This window comes from Bactrocera oleae, chromosome 6, assembly GCF_042242935.1.
Source record: "Bactrocera oleae isolate idBacOlea1 chromosome 6, idBacOlea1, whole genome shotgun sequence".
NCBI classification, from domain to species: Eukaryota; Metazoa; Arthropoda; class Insecta; order Diptera; family Tephritidae; genus Bactrocera; species Bactrocera oleae.
Genome location: NC_091540.1, coordinates 33,216,727 through 33,230,000, shown reverse-complemented (window position 1 = coordinate 33,230,000; position 13,274 = coordinate 33,216,727). Strand labels below are relative to the sequence as shown.

The 13,274-nt window shown below is 32.3% G+C and overlaps 1 protein-coding gene across 2 annotated transcripts in view; it reads right to left on the bottom strand.

The window, feature by feature from the left end:
- The window catches only part of fwe (Calcium channel fwe), a 14,564-nt gene extending 1,954 nt beyond the window's left edge, over positions 1-12,610 (bottom strand). The window contains exons 1-5 of one of the 2 annotated variants that reach the window (XM_070110879.1): positions 12,433-12,610; positions 12,077-12,200; positions 8,011-8,218; positions 7,844-7,951; positions 3,431-4,324 (exon numbers count right to left, since the gene is read on the bottom strand). In XM_070110879.1, the coding sequence (XP_069966980.1) occupies positions 4,192-4,324; positions 7,844-7,951; positions 8,011-8,218; positions 12,077-12,200; positions 12,433-12,435 (576 nt within the window). In that variant the 5' untranslated portion in view covers positions 12,436-12,610 and the 3' untranslated portion in view covers positions 3,431-4,191. Of the gene's footprint in view, positions 1-3,430; positions 4,325-7,843; positions 7,952-8,010; positions 8,219-12,076; positions 12,201-12,432 lie in introns of those variants that run through there. The other variant, XM_014244074.3, reaches the window with a different exon arrangement.
- Between the last annotated feature and the right edge of the window lie 664 nt (positions 12,611-13,274).

Here is a 13,274-nt window from a genome sequence, read left to right as displayed (position 1 = left end):
CGGATTAAAAAATAAAAAAATTCAATATTAAGCATATAATTAACAATTAAAAGATTTTTTAGAATTAACATATTTTCAAGTTCATCAAATCAAAAAGTTATACTTTCAATGTTTAATCCCAACATCGAGATTAAAAAATTAATATCTAATTTGTAATCCCAACATCGGGACTAAAAAATAAGAATATAATTTTTAATCCCTAATTTTTTAATTTAAAAATTCGCAACCCTGAATATAAAACATTTTTAAAGTATAAACGCTCGGAAGTATAGTTTAGTTAATAAATTATAAATTTCGGAGTGGACTTTACAGAATTGTCAATATGAAACTATGTCTTTCGCGTTTGTGACTAGCGCAGTGAGATTTTTTCAACGCGCGCAGCGCGAATAGTAACGGCATGTGGGATCGAAAGGCTTCGCAGCAATAGTTGAGGATTAAAAATTTATTGCGGACGGAGTGTTTAACGGTCTATTCTCAAACTTATACAGTCGTGACAGAAGAGTCTAATAGTTCCAAACTGAAAAACAAAATTATTTCTTTGTAAAAATGTACCTTTTGTTTATAAAAAAAGTCGAAAAAAAGCAACGTATATCTCATTGGAAAGCTGAGAAAACATCGTCAACAATAGGCCGTCTAGTTATTTTTATAACGACTTTAAAATTCATAACTAAAAATTTTTCATATTAAATCGAAATAAAAATATACGTGTCCAATATTTTGCCTCAAAGAACACAAAAATAAATGTTTTGTACGAAAAAAATTTTTGATTGTAAATTTTCAATGAAATGACCTATATACAAAACAGAAAATGAAAAGCTCTTAACTGTCATAGAGGATAATATAGACATATGACTAAAAAAATTATAGCCAAAAATAATTAGCGGGAAGTCCGGATTATGCTCTGGAAAAACATCTGAAAATAAATGTACTCTTCATTTTCTAGTTATTTTTTCAGCGGTTTTTTATGCTTGCAATACTTTCTCAGCTTTACAAAGCTTTCTAGGTCTAGCAAATATGTATTAACTATGAAAAGAGGAGAAATAAAAAGTGGTCCAAGGGTTAATGAATTTTTTGGTATTATAAGTAAAGAAAAAATTTTGTCATTTTATGTTTATAATTTGGGAATAAGGATGTAAGATTATGTATATATTTATATTCTGATTATCATTATTGATTGAATCTGTTGATTTGTTAGTATTCTCTTAGTTTATCTTCAACCTAATGTTGTTTATATAAGATTGTTGGTTATTGGATCGTCTAAATGTAGGCAATGATTTTTATTTTTTCATACTGATGTATTGTAAAGATAATCTAAAAACTTCACGATTTTAAAATAACGAAAACAAAAAAAAACGGTAATTTCGGTTGAACCTAAGCTATACCCTCCACAAATACAAAAGGTTCCTTACAAGAACTTGATTCCGATCGTTCAGCTTGTATGGCAGTTATATGCTATAGTGATCCGATCTGACCAATCTCTTCCGAGATTGCATTATTGCCTTAGACAATAACCCACGCCAAATTTAGTCCAGATATCTCGTCAAATGAAAAAGTTTTCCATGCAAGCCCTTCATTCCGAACGTTCAGTTTGTATGGCAGCTATATGCTATAGTGGTACGATATTGGCGGTTCCAGCACATGAGCGGTTTCTTGGTGAGAAAAAGACGTATGCAAAATTTCAGATCGATATCTTAAAAACTGAGGGACAAGTTCGCGTATATAAAGACAGACGGAAACAGACGGTCATGGCTAAATCGACTCAGCTCGTCATACTGAAAATTATGTATATATTTTATAGAGCCTCCGACGTTTTCTTCTGGGTGTTACAAACTACGTGGCAAATTTAATATACCCTCTTCAGGGTATAAAAATAAAACACTTAATATCTAGAGCACTAACTAAACCACTTCCATACTTCCATATATAATATTTAACAGGAAATTATGAATTTCTCTTAAATATTTTTCTTATTACTAATTTTAAAATACAAAGGACGATAGAATATAAGACGGTGACATGGTGTCATAAAACAAAATTAATTGTCAAAATTTCTTAGTAATTGTAAAGATGTTTTCCACTTCATTTGTTCATGATGTCACGAACTAAATATTTTTCTGTAAAAAGCACTAAATAAATAACGGAAAGAAGTTTTTGTAATGTCTAATTCTATCAATTACAGTTATGATATTGCAAGAGCTGCTGTTTTTTAGAAATTAAGAGCGTGCAAAAAAGATTTGCATTATTTACATACTTATTTATGATACTGATAGTAAAATTATAAATAAAAATATGTATATATATACTTTCATAAAACTATAAATCAAAAATAATAAAGAATTTGGTAACATTTACAGTAGTACAGTGGTAAGTAATCAAATATTACAAGTATTGTGTAAAACTACAATAAAAAACTACAGTTTTTATAAACAAAATTGCGATAGTTGCCTTTTAGTCTGACAAATTGTTGACCGTTACGTAGATATCGCTGACATCTTCTATTGATGATTTGTAAAATTTCTGTATTTAAGTGTTTTTGTGTGGTGTAAATTTGGCAGTAAATTCAACATCCTGTTCTGTATGCGCAACTGTGCACCGCCAGCTTTTGTTTGACTACCAAGTGCTTTTTACGCTGTTCTTGGGCGTTGCATGCTGCTTTCCCAGGACTAAAGCAAATCTTAATAATTTTTATTGAGTTTCAATGCTTGGGTCTTTGAATATTTATGTCAAAGCAAATCTTCACTAACTATTTTGTTGAATATTATTTAATTGCTATATTACGAAACTTTTTTTATGAACATTTTAGAAAACACAACTAGATATTTGATTAAATAGTATTTGGAAACTCAAACGAAAATAAAAATGCATAGTTTTTTTATCATTATTAACATTTTTAAAGTAAGTAAGTAAATTTGATTGCCTTTATTGGCTTACAGGCGTATAATTTTTTGAAAAAGGCTTATTTGAAAATTTTTGACACACAAGTTAGTTTATAACTCAGTTATGTAAAATATTTTATTTAATATTAAAATTCATTTAATTAAACTAAAATATATATGCAAAAAGAGTGAAAATTTTTTCCGAAAGAACAAACAAAGAATTAATTTAAAACTTTAATTGTAAATAAGCGATTATGACGAAATAATATATGCCAAAATTCACTCACAAAAATACCGTTGACCAATTTATTAAAGTTTAGTTACCTTTAATTGCGTTTAAACTTTTGCATATATGTAACTACATACATGTCTATTTCCATACAGCAATATTTACCTATATTCGCATATAAAAGTATGGTCTGCATGAATAACGGCATCGTTTAAATTTTTTTACGAAACTATCACAAAAATTTTGTTTTCAAAAATTTACAGCTGCTTCAAAATATAATATTTGAAAATCGAGTTAAAATATTTTTCTAACACACATCAATCAATTGTACTTTTCACTTTTAATTTATTTATAATTTACAATACTTCAATATTTGCTTTTATTGATAAGTTTATGAACAATACACCAAAACTTTAAAACGCTTTTCTAAGTAACGACGCAAATTTTTAGCACCGTAATATTAATATTCCTCTTATCTTTTGTTTACATATTAGTTTTGCTTTTATTTTCATTTATATTGTGTGCTATGTATGTACAGCATCATTACAGATGTACTCTTTTATTGCTGCTTTCGGAGATCATTCAGTAGGCGCAGATATAGCAATAACAACAACAATTTTATTTAAATTGATCTTCCTCAACTTTGGTAAATATGTTTCTATAACAATTATTATTTATAAATGGAATGTTGTTGTCAACTGAGTATCATATTCAAGGTAATAATGGTTTTGTATTAACTACGAATGTACATACATACATATGTAAATTATATGCTTTTGTGTTTGTATCGCTTAACTTTAAGAGAACCAAAAAAAAACCTTACTTGCTGCAAATTTTCAGTTTATGCTGTTGTACATTTGTTTTATTTCGCTACACTACACTACCCTTTAATTTAAGTAAATTGTTCAGCTGGTGGGGTAAGTGACTGTTTGAATTTCTTAACTCCGTGTCTCAATAGTTGCGGGTTTCAAAGGAAACGCCACAAGTATTGGCAAACTAAAGGAAATATTTTAGAGACTGATTTGCTATGCATAACAATAGCAGCATGCACTAATGAGCTTTCTAAGTTAAGTTGGAACGTATTGTTTATGTGGGGCGCCAGACATCTGGATCCTCCATTAGTGTGATATGTTGGTCGGTGCCCATTTGCATTTGGCCCCCGTCTGGTGGCATTTGTGTAGGCGATGTTGCGGCTGCAGCCATATCCTCGCGCGATGCTCTAAAGCGCATTCGTTGTTGCATATAAAAAATTTAGTTGAGCAATATTTAAACATAGGGCATATATAAGGACAAGAAACGAATTGTTTGCGACAAAATAAAACAAGGACATTTAATAAGAAATAGAAATAAAGGAATAGAGAACAAAGAGAAACAAACATGTAATTAGTTGATTAGCGCTTAAGGATTTGTTTAGAAGTGTCGTACCTAATAGCGAGGGCTTAAGCAGTATGTTACATTTCAGTTTACCCTTTAACCTATTTTTTTGGTTACTAACTTTTACGAGCCACTAAACATATATTTGTATTACATTTGTATTATTTCAATATATTTTTCTTTCAAGTTTGGAATCGTAATAAGTTAGAATAAAAATGTAATATCAGTGGACAGATGATTTCGAAAGACACCGTGAACCCTTTGATTTCTTTACAAATTAAAAATAGTTGAAAGTGCTACAAACCCAGTAGAAACAATTAAGGAAGTTCTAGGTTCGGGTGTAACCGAACATTTTATACTCTTGCAACTTGGATGGATCAAAGCCAGGGATATACCTTCAGGTGTTCCAATTTCCAGCCGGAAGTTCGAAAATATTTCTATTAGGTATATGGGGACTGAGGGAATTTTTGATCCGATTCAACCTAATTTTGACATATAGGCATACTATTATCTCTTCGATTGTTGGTTGTTTGTATCACCTAAAACTAAGCGAGGTAGATATAGGGTTATATATATATAGATGATCAGGATGAAGAGACGAGTTGAAATCCGGGTGACTTTCTGTCCGTTCGTGCAAGCTGTACCTTAAGTAAAAATTGAGATATCTTTATGAAACTTGGTACACATGTTTCTTGGTACCGTAAGACGGTTGGTATTGCAGATGGGCGTAATCGGACCACTGCCACGTCTACAAATTTGCTATAACTAAGCTCCACAATAAGATACAAGACTGTTATTTGGTATACAGGATCACATTAGGGAGGGGCATCTGCACATTAAAAATATTTTAAGTGGGCGTGGTGCCGCCCCCTAATAGGTTTAATGTGCATATCTCCTAAACCGCTCGTCTTTTTTTGCCAAGGAACACGTGTACCAAGTTTCATTAAGATACAGTCGTTTGCAGAGACGGACAGACAGACAGTCACTCATATTTTAACTCGTCTCATCATCCTGATCATTGAATTCTAATCTGTAATTTATTTTCATTGTATTCAGTAATGTTTACAATTTTACCATGGAAAGATATACGCAAGAACAACGTTTACAAATTATTCAATTTTATTATTATTAAAATAATAGTTCTCCAGCTACAACTTTTAGTGCGCTTTTGCCATTTTATGGTCGCAATAATCGTCCACCCCTCAAGTTGAAAATGTTCAAGTACCAATAGGATAAAGAACCGAAGAAGTAATGAAAATATTACTGCCGTTCTGGCAAGTGTTAAAGAAGTCCGCAATTTGTCGATTCCAAGACGTTCTCAAGAATGGGGACTGTTTCAAACCACAACCTAGCGGATTTTAAGAAAAAATTTGGGCTTGCATCCGTATAAAATTGTTCTCACTCAAGAACTGAAGCTATTGGACCACCGTAAACGTCCTGAATCTGCTGATTTTGCCGTGGACCAACTTGAAAACTATAACGATTTTTTTAAGAAAATCATCATCTGAGTGGTGCGTTAAATAAAAAAACTGTCGATTCTGGTGCAATTCACAAATTATTAATGAACAAATATTACATTCACCTAACTTGACAGTTTGGTGTGGTTTTTAGTCTGGTGAAATCATCGAGCCGTACTTATTTTGAAATGAAGCTGGTGACAACGTTACTGTCAATGAAGAGCAGTATAGATCGATAATAACCAACTTTTTATGGCAGAAACTGGAAGAAGTTGACCTTGACAACATTTGGTTCCAACAAGACGGGACTACACGCCTCACAGTATGTGCAACAACCGAATTATTACGAGAAAAGTTTGGAGACTCGATAATTTCAACAAATTGAACATTGAATGGCCTCCAAGAAGTTGTGATTTAACACCATTAGACTACTTCTTGTGGGGTTATTTGAAGTCATTGGTCTTTAGCAATAAACCCGACTCTCTTCAAGCTTTAGAAGTCAATATTGAACGTGCTATTCATGACATACGACTTGATTTAGTGGAAAAAGTACTCGTAAATTGGCTTCATCGAATTCGTTCTTGCAAAAGAAGTTGTTGTTGTTGTAACGGTTATCTAGTCCCCGCTTGGGTGGTAAATTTCAGTTTGGTTGTCATCAAGATCATCTAACGGGAGGACCAGGAAACGAGCTGTTTCGACGGGGTCGGACCTTAGGGAAATGGGTGTTAGATGAGTGGGGTTCGTTGGTCAGGTCATATATTTGGTATGTCTGGGTCGATTCTGGATAAATAGGTGTTTAACCTGCTACAGTATCCAGAACGAAGTTGTGCAAGGGTCATTCTAGATTGACGTGGCAACTCGAGCTCTACGTCTGCGATGGGTGGTGGTTTGACTTCAAGTATGCCATTCACTGTGGGTGAGTCGGTGAAGGTGTCTATGGCTCCACTTTGAATGGCGTCCAGTGCGTGTCTAAGGTTCATTGCGTCCGAAGTCTGGTCGGCGTACTGTCCAATGTCGTCGACGTAATCAAGGACCTCTTGATGTTCCTAGGAGGCGGTTCCGCTTCAAGCAGACGACTGCAAAGGTGGTTTCTACGAAAACAGCCCAGCAAAAACTGCTTGGAGAGGAGCTCGTTATGTTCCTTGACCGGAAGCATACGGGCCTGCCTATGTACGTGTTCGATTGGGGACATCAAGAGGCGTCCCGTGATAGTCCGGAGTGCAGTGTTTTGACATGCTTCCTTCCTCGTCTGCGGTGCACTACATCCAAGCGGCCGGCCGATTGCCTTGTAAGTTCCCAACAACGTTTCTTTGTCTTTTCCTCAAGAGCTGCCGGCAAGCGATATGAGGATTTTGTTGCAAAAGAAGCCATGGACACAAAATCACATTAAATAAAAAACATTTGAATTTCCTTAACAATTAGTGTGTTTTTTTTTAGAAGAAATCATACCACTCTCAATGGGTACCCCTGTAATATAACCCTATATCTATCCCCATTATTTTTAAGTGATACAAACAACTGTTAAATGAACAAAACTATTATACTCTCTAGCAACATGTTGCATGAACATCCCAGTTATAAAAGAAAATAAATAAAATAAAGTCCAGTTAGTGCACCATATATAAATCAAAGAGAATTTTGATGAACTTAGATTTTATAATATTATAGGAGATTAACTACTAAAATACGGAAAGATTCATAAACCGATTGTTAAATAAACAATATTGAAATTTTACAATACATGGCGCGACACATATTCAAATAAAAACATATATCATATTACAACATTGTTACCACTCCAAACTTGAATTTCCTAACACATAGCTGTAGCCTGCATACTAATAAATATTTTCATTACTAGCTCTAACAGGGCACACAATTTTCCTGTTAAAAATTGCATTACTTACTTTTTTCCCAATCCCATTAAACCATATATCACGCCAGTTCCGAACACAAGACCACATGCGAAAATACTACCCAGTCCTGGGCACAAAATTATGGGGGGTATAGCAATCCTGGGGAAAATAAAATATCATAAGTGAAATCTCAAATAAAATATTTATCTAATACTTACGCGCAATAGAAGGCAGCACGATTCCATAATGGACGTGCATCTACTTTATTTGATATATCGTTTACAAACTCTATACAGAAAAAACAACAAGGCGCTTCCAGTGCCATCACTACAAAACCGACCACCATTTGTATGATACCCGAGATAAGGCAGGAAACGTTGAGTAGCAGAATGCCGACGACATTCCATAGTCCAAATAGTATGCAGACTATAGACGGAAATAACAATGTATTGTATATATAACTGAATTTAAAACATGGAAAAATATTTCTAATTTAAAATAATATGTGTGTGTATATTATGTTCATATATAATATAAAGTGATTCGTTTAACTATTTTCACCGCATATGGGTCTACGCAACCGCAGTTCGTTACAACATGAACGTAACCGTATAAACTCGCTTCTCTATTCGGCCAAAAACTGTTCACTAACTATTTGCGGTATGTTTTCGGCGGCTATAACACTCATCATTACTTAATTATAAAGTTAAAAGTTTTTGAACCAAGTCCTCAAAATCAACATAATTTTGATTATTAGCTGTTCAATGTTTACGAGTATTATATGTATACTAAAAATTGGTTGATACTAAGCAACCATGACGTGACTCATTTATTTGATGTTTGTTGATAGTGAAACGATCGTACGAATTATTATTTACGATGCTGGTTTTATTTCAGGCTGACAACATAAGACAGTAACGGTGCATGTAACGTGTAATTAGTTGTAGCGATGATGAAGAAAAGTTGCATTTGATTTGTTGACTTATTAGGCGCACATACTCCCCAACCCACACCCGTACATTACAAAACAAAACTATAACAAAATAACGTCAACCAATGGTAACGCACCAACTAAACAAACCCATCGCCGTACGAATGAACATACTGAACGCCAATATTAAGAGTTCACTCACAGTAAAGCATTGGAACCGGTTTACTATTATGCCTTGTATCGCCATACTATTGCTACTGTTTTTTTGCAGGTTTTTTACTCAAGCTTTGTAAAACAAACCGTATTGATAAAACAAAAATCAAAAGCCGGCTTCATCTCTGTTTATAGTAATGAAGTCTAAGCTAGCACCGTAATTTATTTGAATGCAAGTAAGCATGAATGTTGGTTACCCAGAAGCCTTACAATCATAATAAAACATATGATTAGTTAGGAATACAAGTATAATGTAGAAATAAAAGAGAAAAAAAAGTAATGATCAAGATAAAATGGAATCTAATGCGAAATAAGATGAGTCAGCAGACAAATAAAAGTATTTATCTGATTTCTTGATTCAACCGTATGATATGGATTATACATTTATGGCGTTTTCTTGTAATCATTGATAATTATTTTGTTATCAGTTATCTTTGCGCATGCACATGCTTCAAGTGAAATACTTACATTTGTATATACATAAATATAGGTATGAAAACGGTTTGCTTTCATTCGTTAAAAGTAAAAAAGTTTTTTTGGAGAAGACAGGAAAATGTAAAACGAAAGTAAAAATCGTGCATTTACGTACATATTTAGATATGAAAGCAATTCGAACTATATTTATTAAATGAGTGAATGTTAAATGATGTTGAAGTTTTAGTTATTTTAAGTTAATATTTATTGATTTATAAACATGAAATAACTGAAATATTCTTTGAGTTAGGCAATTTTTGAGATAAGCTATATACCACTGACGAAACTACATATATCAAGGATGTACTTATTTTCATTCATATTAACTTTTTCGGGCCAATTATACATTTTAAAGCAGTTAAGAAGGGGAAGTACCTTACACAAATATCGTGGGCGGAACTTAATAAACTACAAGGTATGTTAGGGAATTGTGGTTTAAACATTAAAATTATAAAAAGTTATGCGTATCAATATAAAAAAAGATCGACCCATAAGCTCTAAGAGACAATAATTTTCACAATATATTCAATTAAGGAGAGTAAATGTCAAAAAGCGTGACATTTCGAAAAAAAATTTTTTTTTTTTAATTTTTGCATATATAATTAAATGTAATATACTAAAATTTTAAATTAATATTTCAAAATATAGTTATCAATAGCCAATGTAGTCAATCAGTTTAACTTCAATTGTACAACTTATTAGGAATATTGTCTAAAATTTCAAGCCGATCCGAGCAAAATTTCCAGATGTATACTCGTTTAAAGCTCGTAGTTACGTACGACTCGACGCGTTTTTCTCAAAACTCCCTTTTTTGATGTCGGTAGTCAAAGTTTCTCGATAACTTATGAACCGATCGTCGGGAAAATTCGCGTACATCTTTTAAACATGTTTGACTACTGCTTCATTGCATTTACAATTCAATTGAGAGGGTAATACATGGCCAAATTTAGTTCAAAAGTGCATATGATCAAGCAGTAGCTATACTCACCTACTAAAAGAAAAACTATGTTTTTTGATTTCAGATAAAAATTACCTAAGTTACAGTGACTACCGAGAGGACACTTTTCTGCCGCTGACGTTAGTTAAGGCGCTGTTAACAGCTGAATTTACATTATTTTTTATTGCAAATTTTTGTACATGATGTAGACATTATATACACATAGTACGTGTATCAAAAAAAAAAAATAATACTAATGTTGTAGATTCAAAAAAAAAATCCAGAAAAACTACCTTATTTTAAGTTACAAGACCCACGTAGTCCCCTAAGCACGTTTTCTCAAATCTACATTTTTCCTATTGATTGCAGTTGTAACTCGAAAACAAATTCTTCGATCGTTTCGATTTTTCTTTGTACAATTACCTTCCAGTTTTTCGGTTTTTTGTTTGAGCCACGATGAAGACCGTAAACACTACAGTAGTATTTTTTGCTAAATTTTTTTTTTGTATATACATTAATTATTCATTATCATATATAATTTTTTCAAGCGTTTTATGCAGTAGTTTTCTTTAAAAAAATTTACAAAAAAAAAACTTTTTTTCATCCGATCATACTACGTGTGAACTTTAACCATTGCCTTAACTTTATTACTATCGTATCAGTCTTAAGGAATATTGCATGTATATAGTTAAAAAATATTTATGATTATGCATTGTTCATGTGATAACAAATATGAAAATGCATTTGTTGTTGAAAGCTGCATTCTATAATATAAATGTTTAAAATTAAACATTGTAGTCGAAACTTTGGGTCGTTACTTCGTATTTTTATATTTTACGCAAGTAAAATATATTTTAATTTAGTAATTATATCAAAAATATGTCCCTAACATTAAAGTTAGCTCTATGTTTACTATGAATTTACATATTATTTGCAACTTGTTTAATCGAATCGGAACAGTTAAATAATTCACATGAAATATATGGCTCTTACTATGATGATATTCGTATAATATATGCACATACATACATATTTGCTTCTTCAAAAACTTGAGTGATTAACAACTGGAAAACATCTTACAATTCATTTGTATGCGATAACATTTCTAGATATGCATCAGATGCCTAATGTTATAAGCCATGGTTTTAAAAATATGTATACACACTTGTGTGTATATACATATGTTTTAGTACCCGTATATTTATATTGTAGAAATACAACAAAAATTACAAAGCTACAATATTTTGTTGCAATACATAATATTTATTAGTTGTAAACGTGACAGTGAATGTGTGATCGAACGTCACTACCATACATCATGCTATGCTCCTATTGATACAGATTCTTTTATCAATGCCAGTAAGCCTCTTGTAGCGAGTATGTGCATTTGCTTTTAAATATGAATACACACAGAAATACAACATAAGTAAGGGGTGCACAATCAACTCCCTAGATTTCTGATACTTATGAGCACACAAGTATACAAATGCCATGCAAACCAATGAACAAAGATAACGGTTAATAATTGCATACAGCTTTGTCTATCGAAGGTGGTCGGCTTTGAAAAATCGATTGAAAAGCTACGCATTCTGACACTATTTGACAGTAAAAAGAGGAACATAAAAACATAGAAAACAGCTGCGATATTAAATACGACCTCCTAAATGATTTGTGCAGTTTTCAAGTATTAAATTAGTAAAATCACATGTGTGCTCAATGATTTACTTACAGAAAGCTCCAACAATACCCAATAATCTTCCACCATACTTCATGTACCATGGTGCATCTATGCCGCCCATTTGTTCTGCTTGATTCGGCCGCGCCAACAAACCTGTGATTTTCTCCGCAAAGGACTGCATATTCAATTTGGTTACATGTTATGAAATGAAAACAAAAATTTAGCTACGATAGTGTCAACAAGATATGTAGAAAAGATATGCGAGGAAAACATTGCGAAACGAATAAAAAAAATTATCATTGCATCGACTTTTCCAATTGGACTATTCGTTTAGCCTTTATTGGTGAAGACAACAAATTTAGTTTTCCTGTGCGCTGTTTTATTACTCGCATTCTTGATTTTATTACCATTTTGTTAGATTTATATGTCACACACTATCTAAAGTCTATTGAAATTTAACATACACTTCCTTTTTAAATTACACTTATCGCAATTGCATACGAACACAATAAACTTTTTCCTAGACGATGAACAAAACTCTGTGTTTCTTTCTGCCAACAGTCACATAAGTAACGAGCAATTTGACACATCAAAAAAGAAGCAGCGAATAAAAAATGACTGACAATAAAATGACGAGTGAAAGAAATAGTCGGAAGTTTACAGTGTTGTAGGCTTTAGTTTATATTTGAACATTATTAAAAAATTACTTAGTACAAACGCGCTTAGCTACTTTATTTTATTGGCTAACAGAAAATATACTTTCTGCTTTATTCTCTAAACCATAAACTTCATTCCTGTAAAGTTATCTTTTTAGAGGCTAATTTTTAAGTCTTATAGCTCAAACAGTCACCGACATTACTCCCTTCCGTACGTCAGCTGACACCTATCTTATGAGAGCGCAATCAAGGATGACATGATGCGAGACTCTCATTTTCCCCAATTTTACTGTTATTCTCTTTCCCGGATTTTTAAGATTAGGGAATTTTGAACAGCTGATATCAAAAAAGGTGGGATGCCAGAAATAAACACGAAAAATAGCTAACAAAAGCAGTGCGAAACGAAATTTCAAGGAACGTACAACTAAAGTTTTTTTGCTAATTTAATTTAAAACGTTTATCATAAAACCATGATATTTTATTACGACTTGTATTGTTTCTTTGTTATAATTTTTTTATTTATATATAATATTTTAACGTTTATTGATGTTTTAAAAGTTTTATAATATGAATACACGTATTAAGGGATGTAT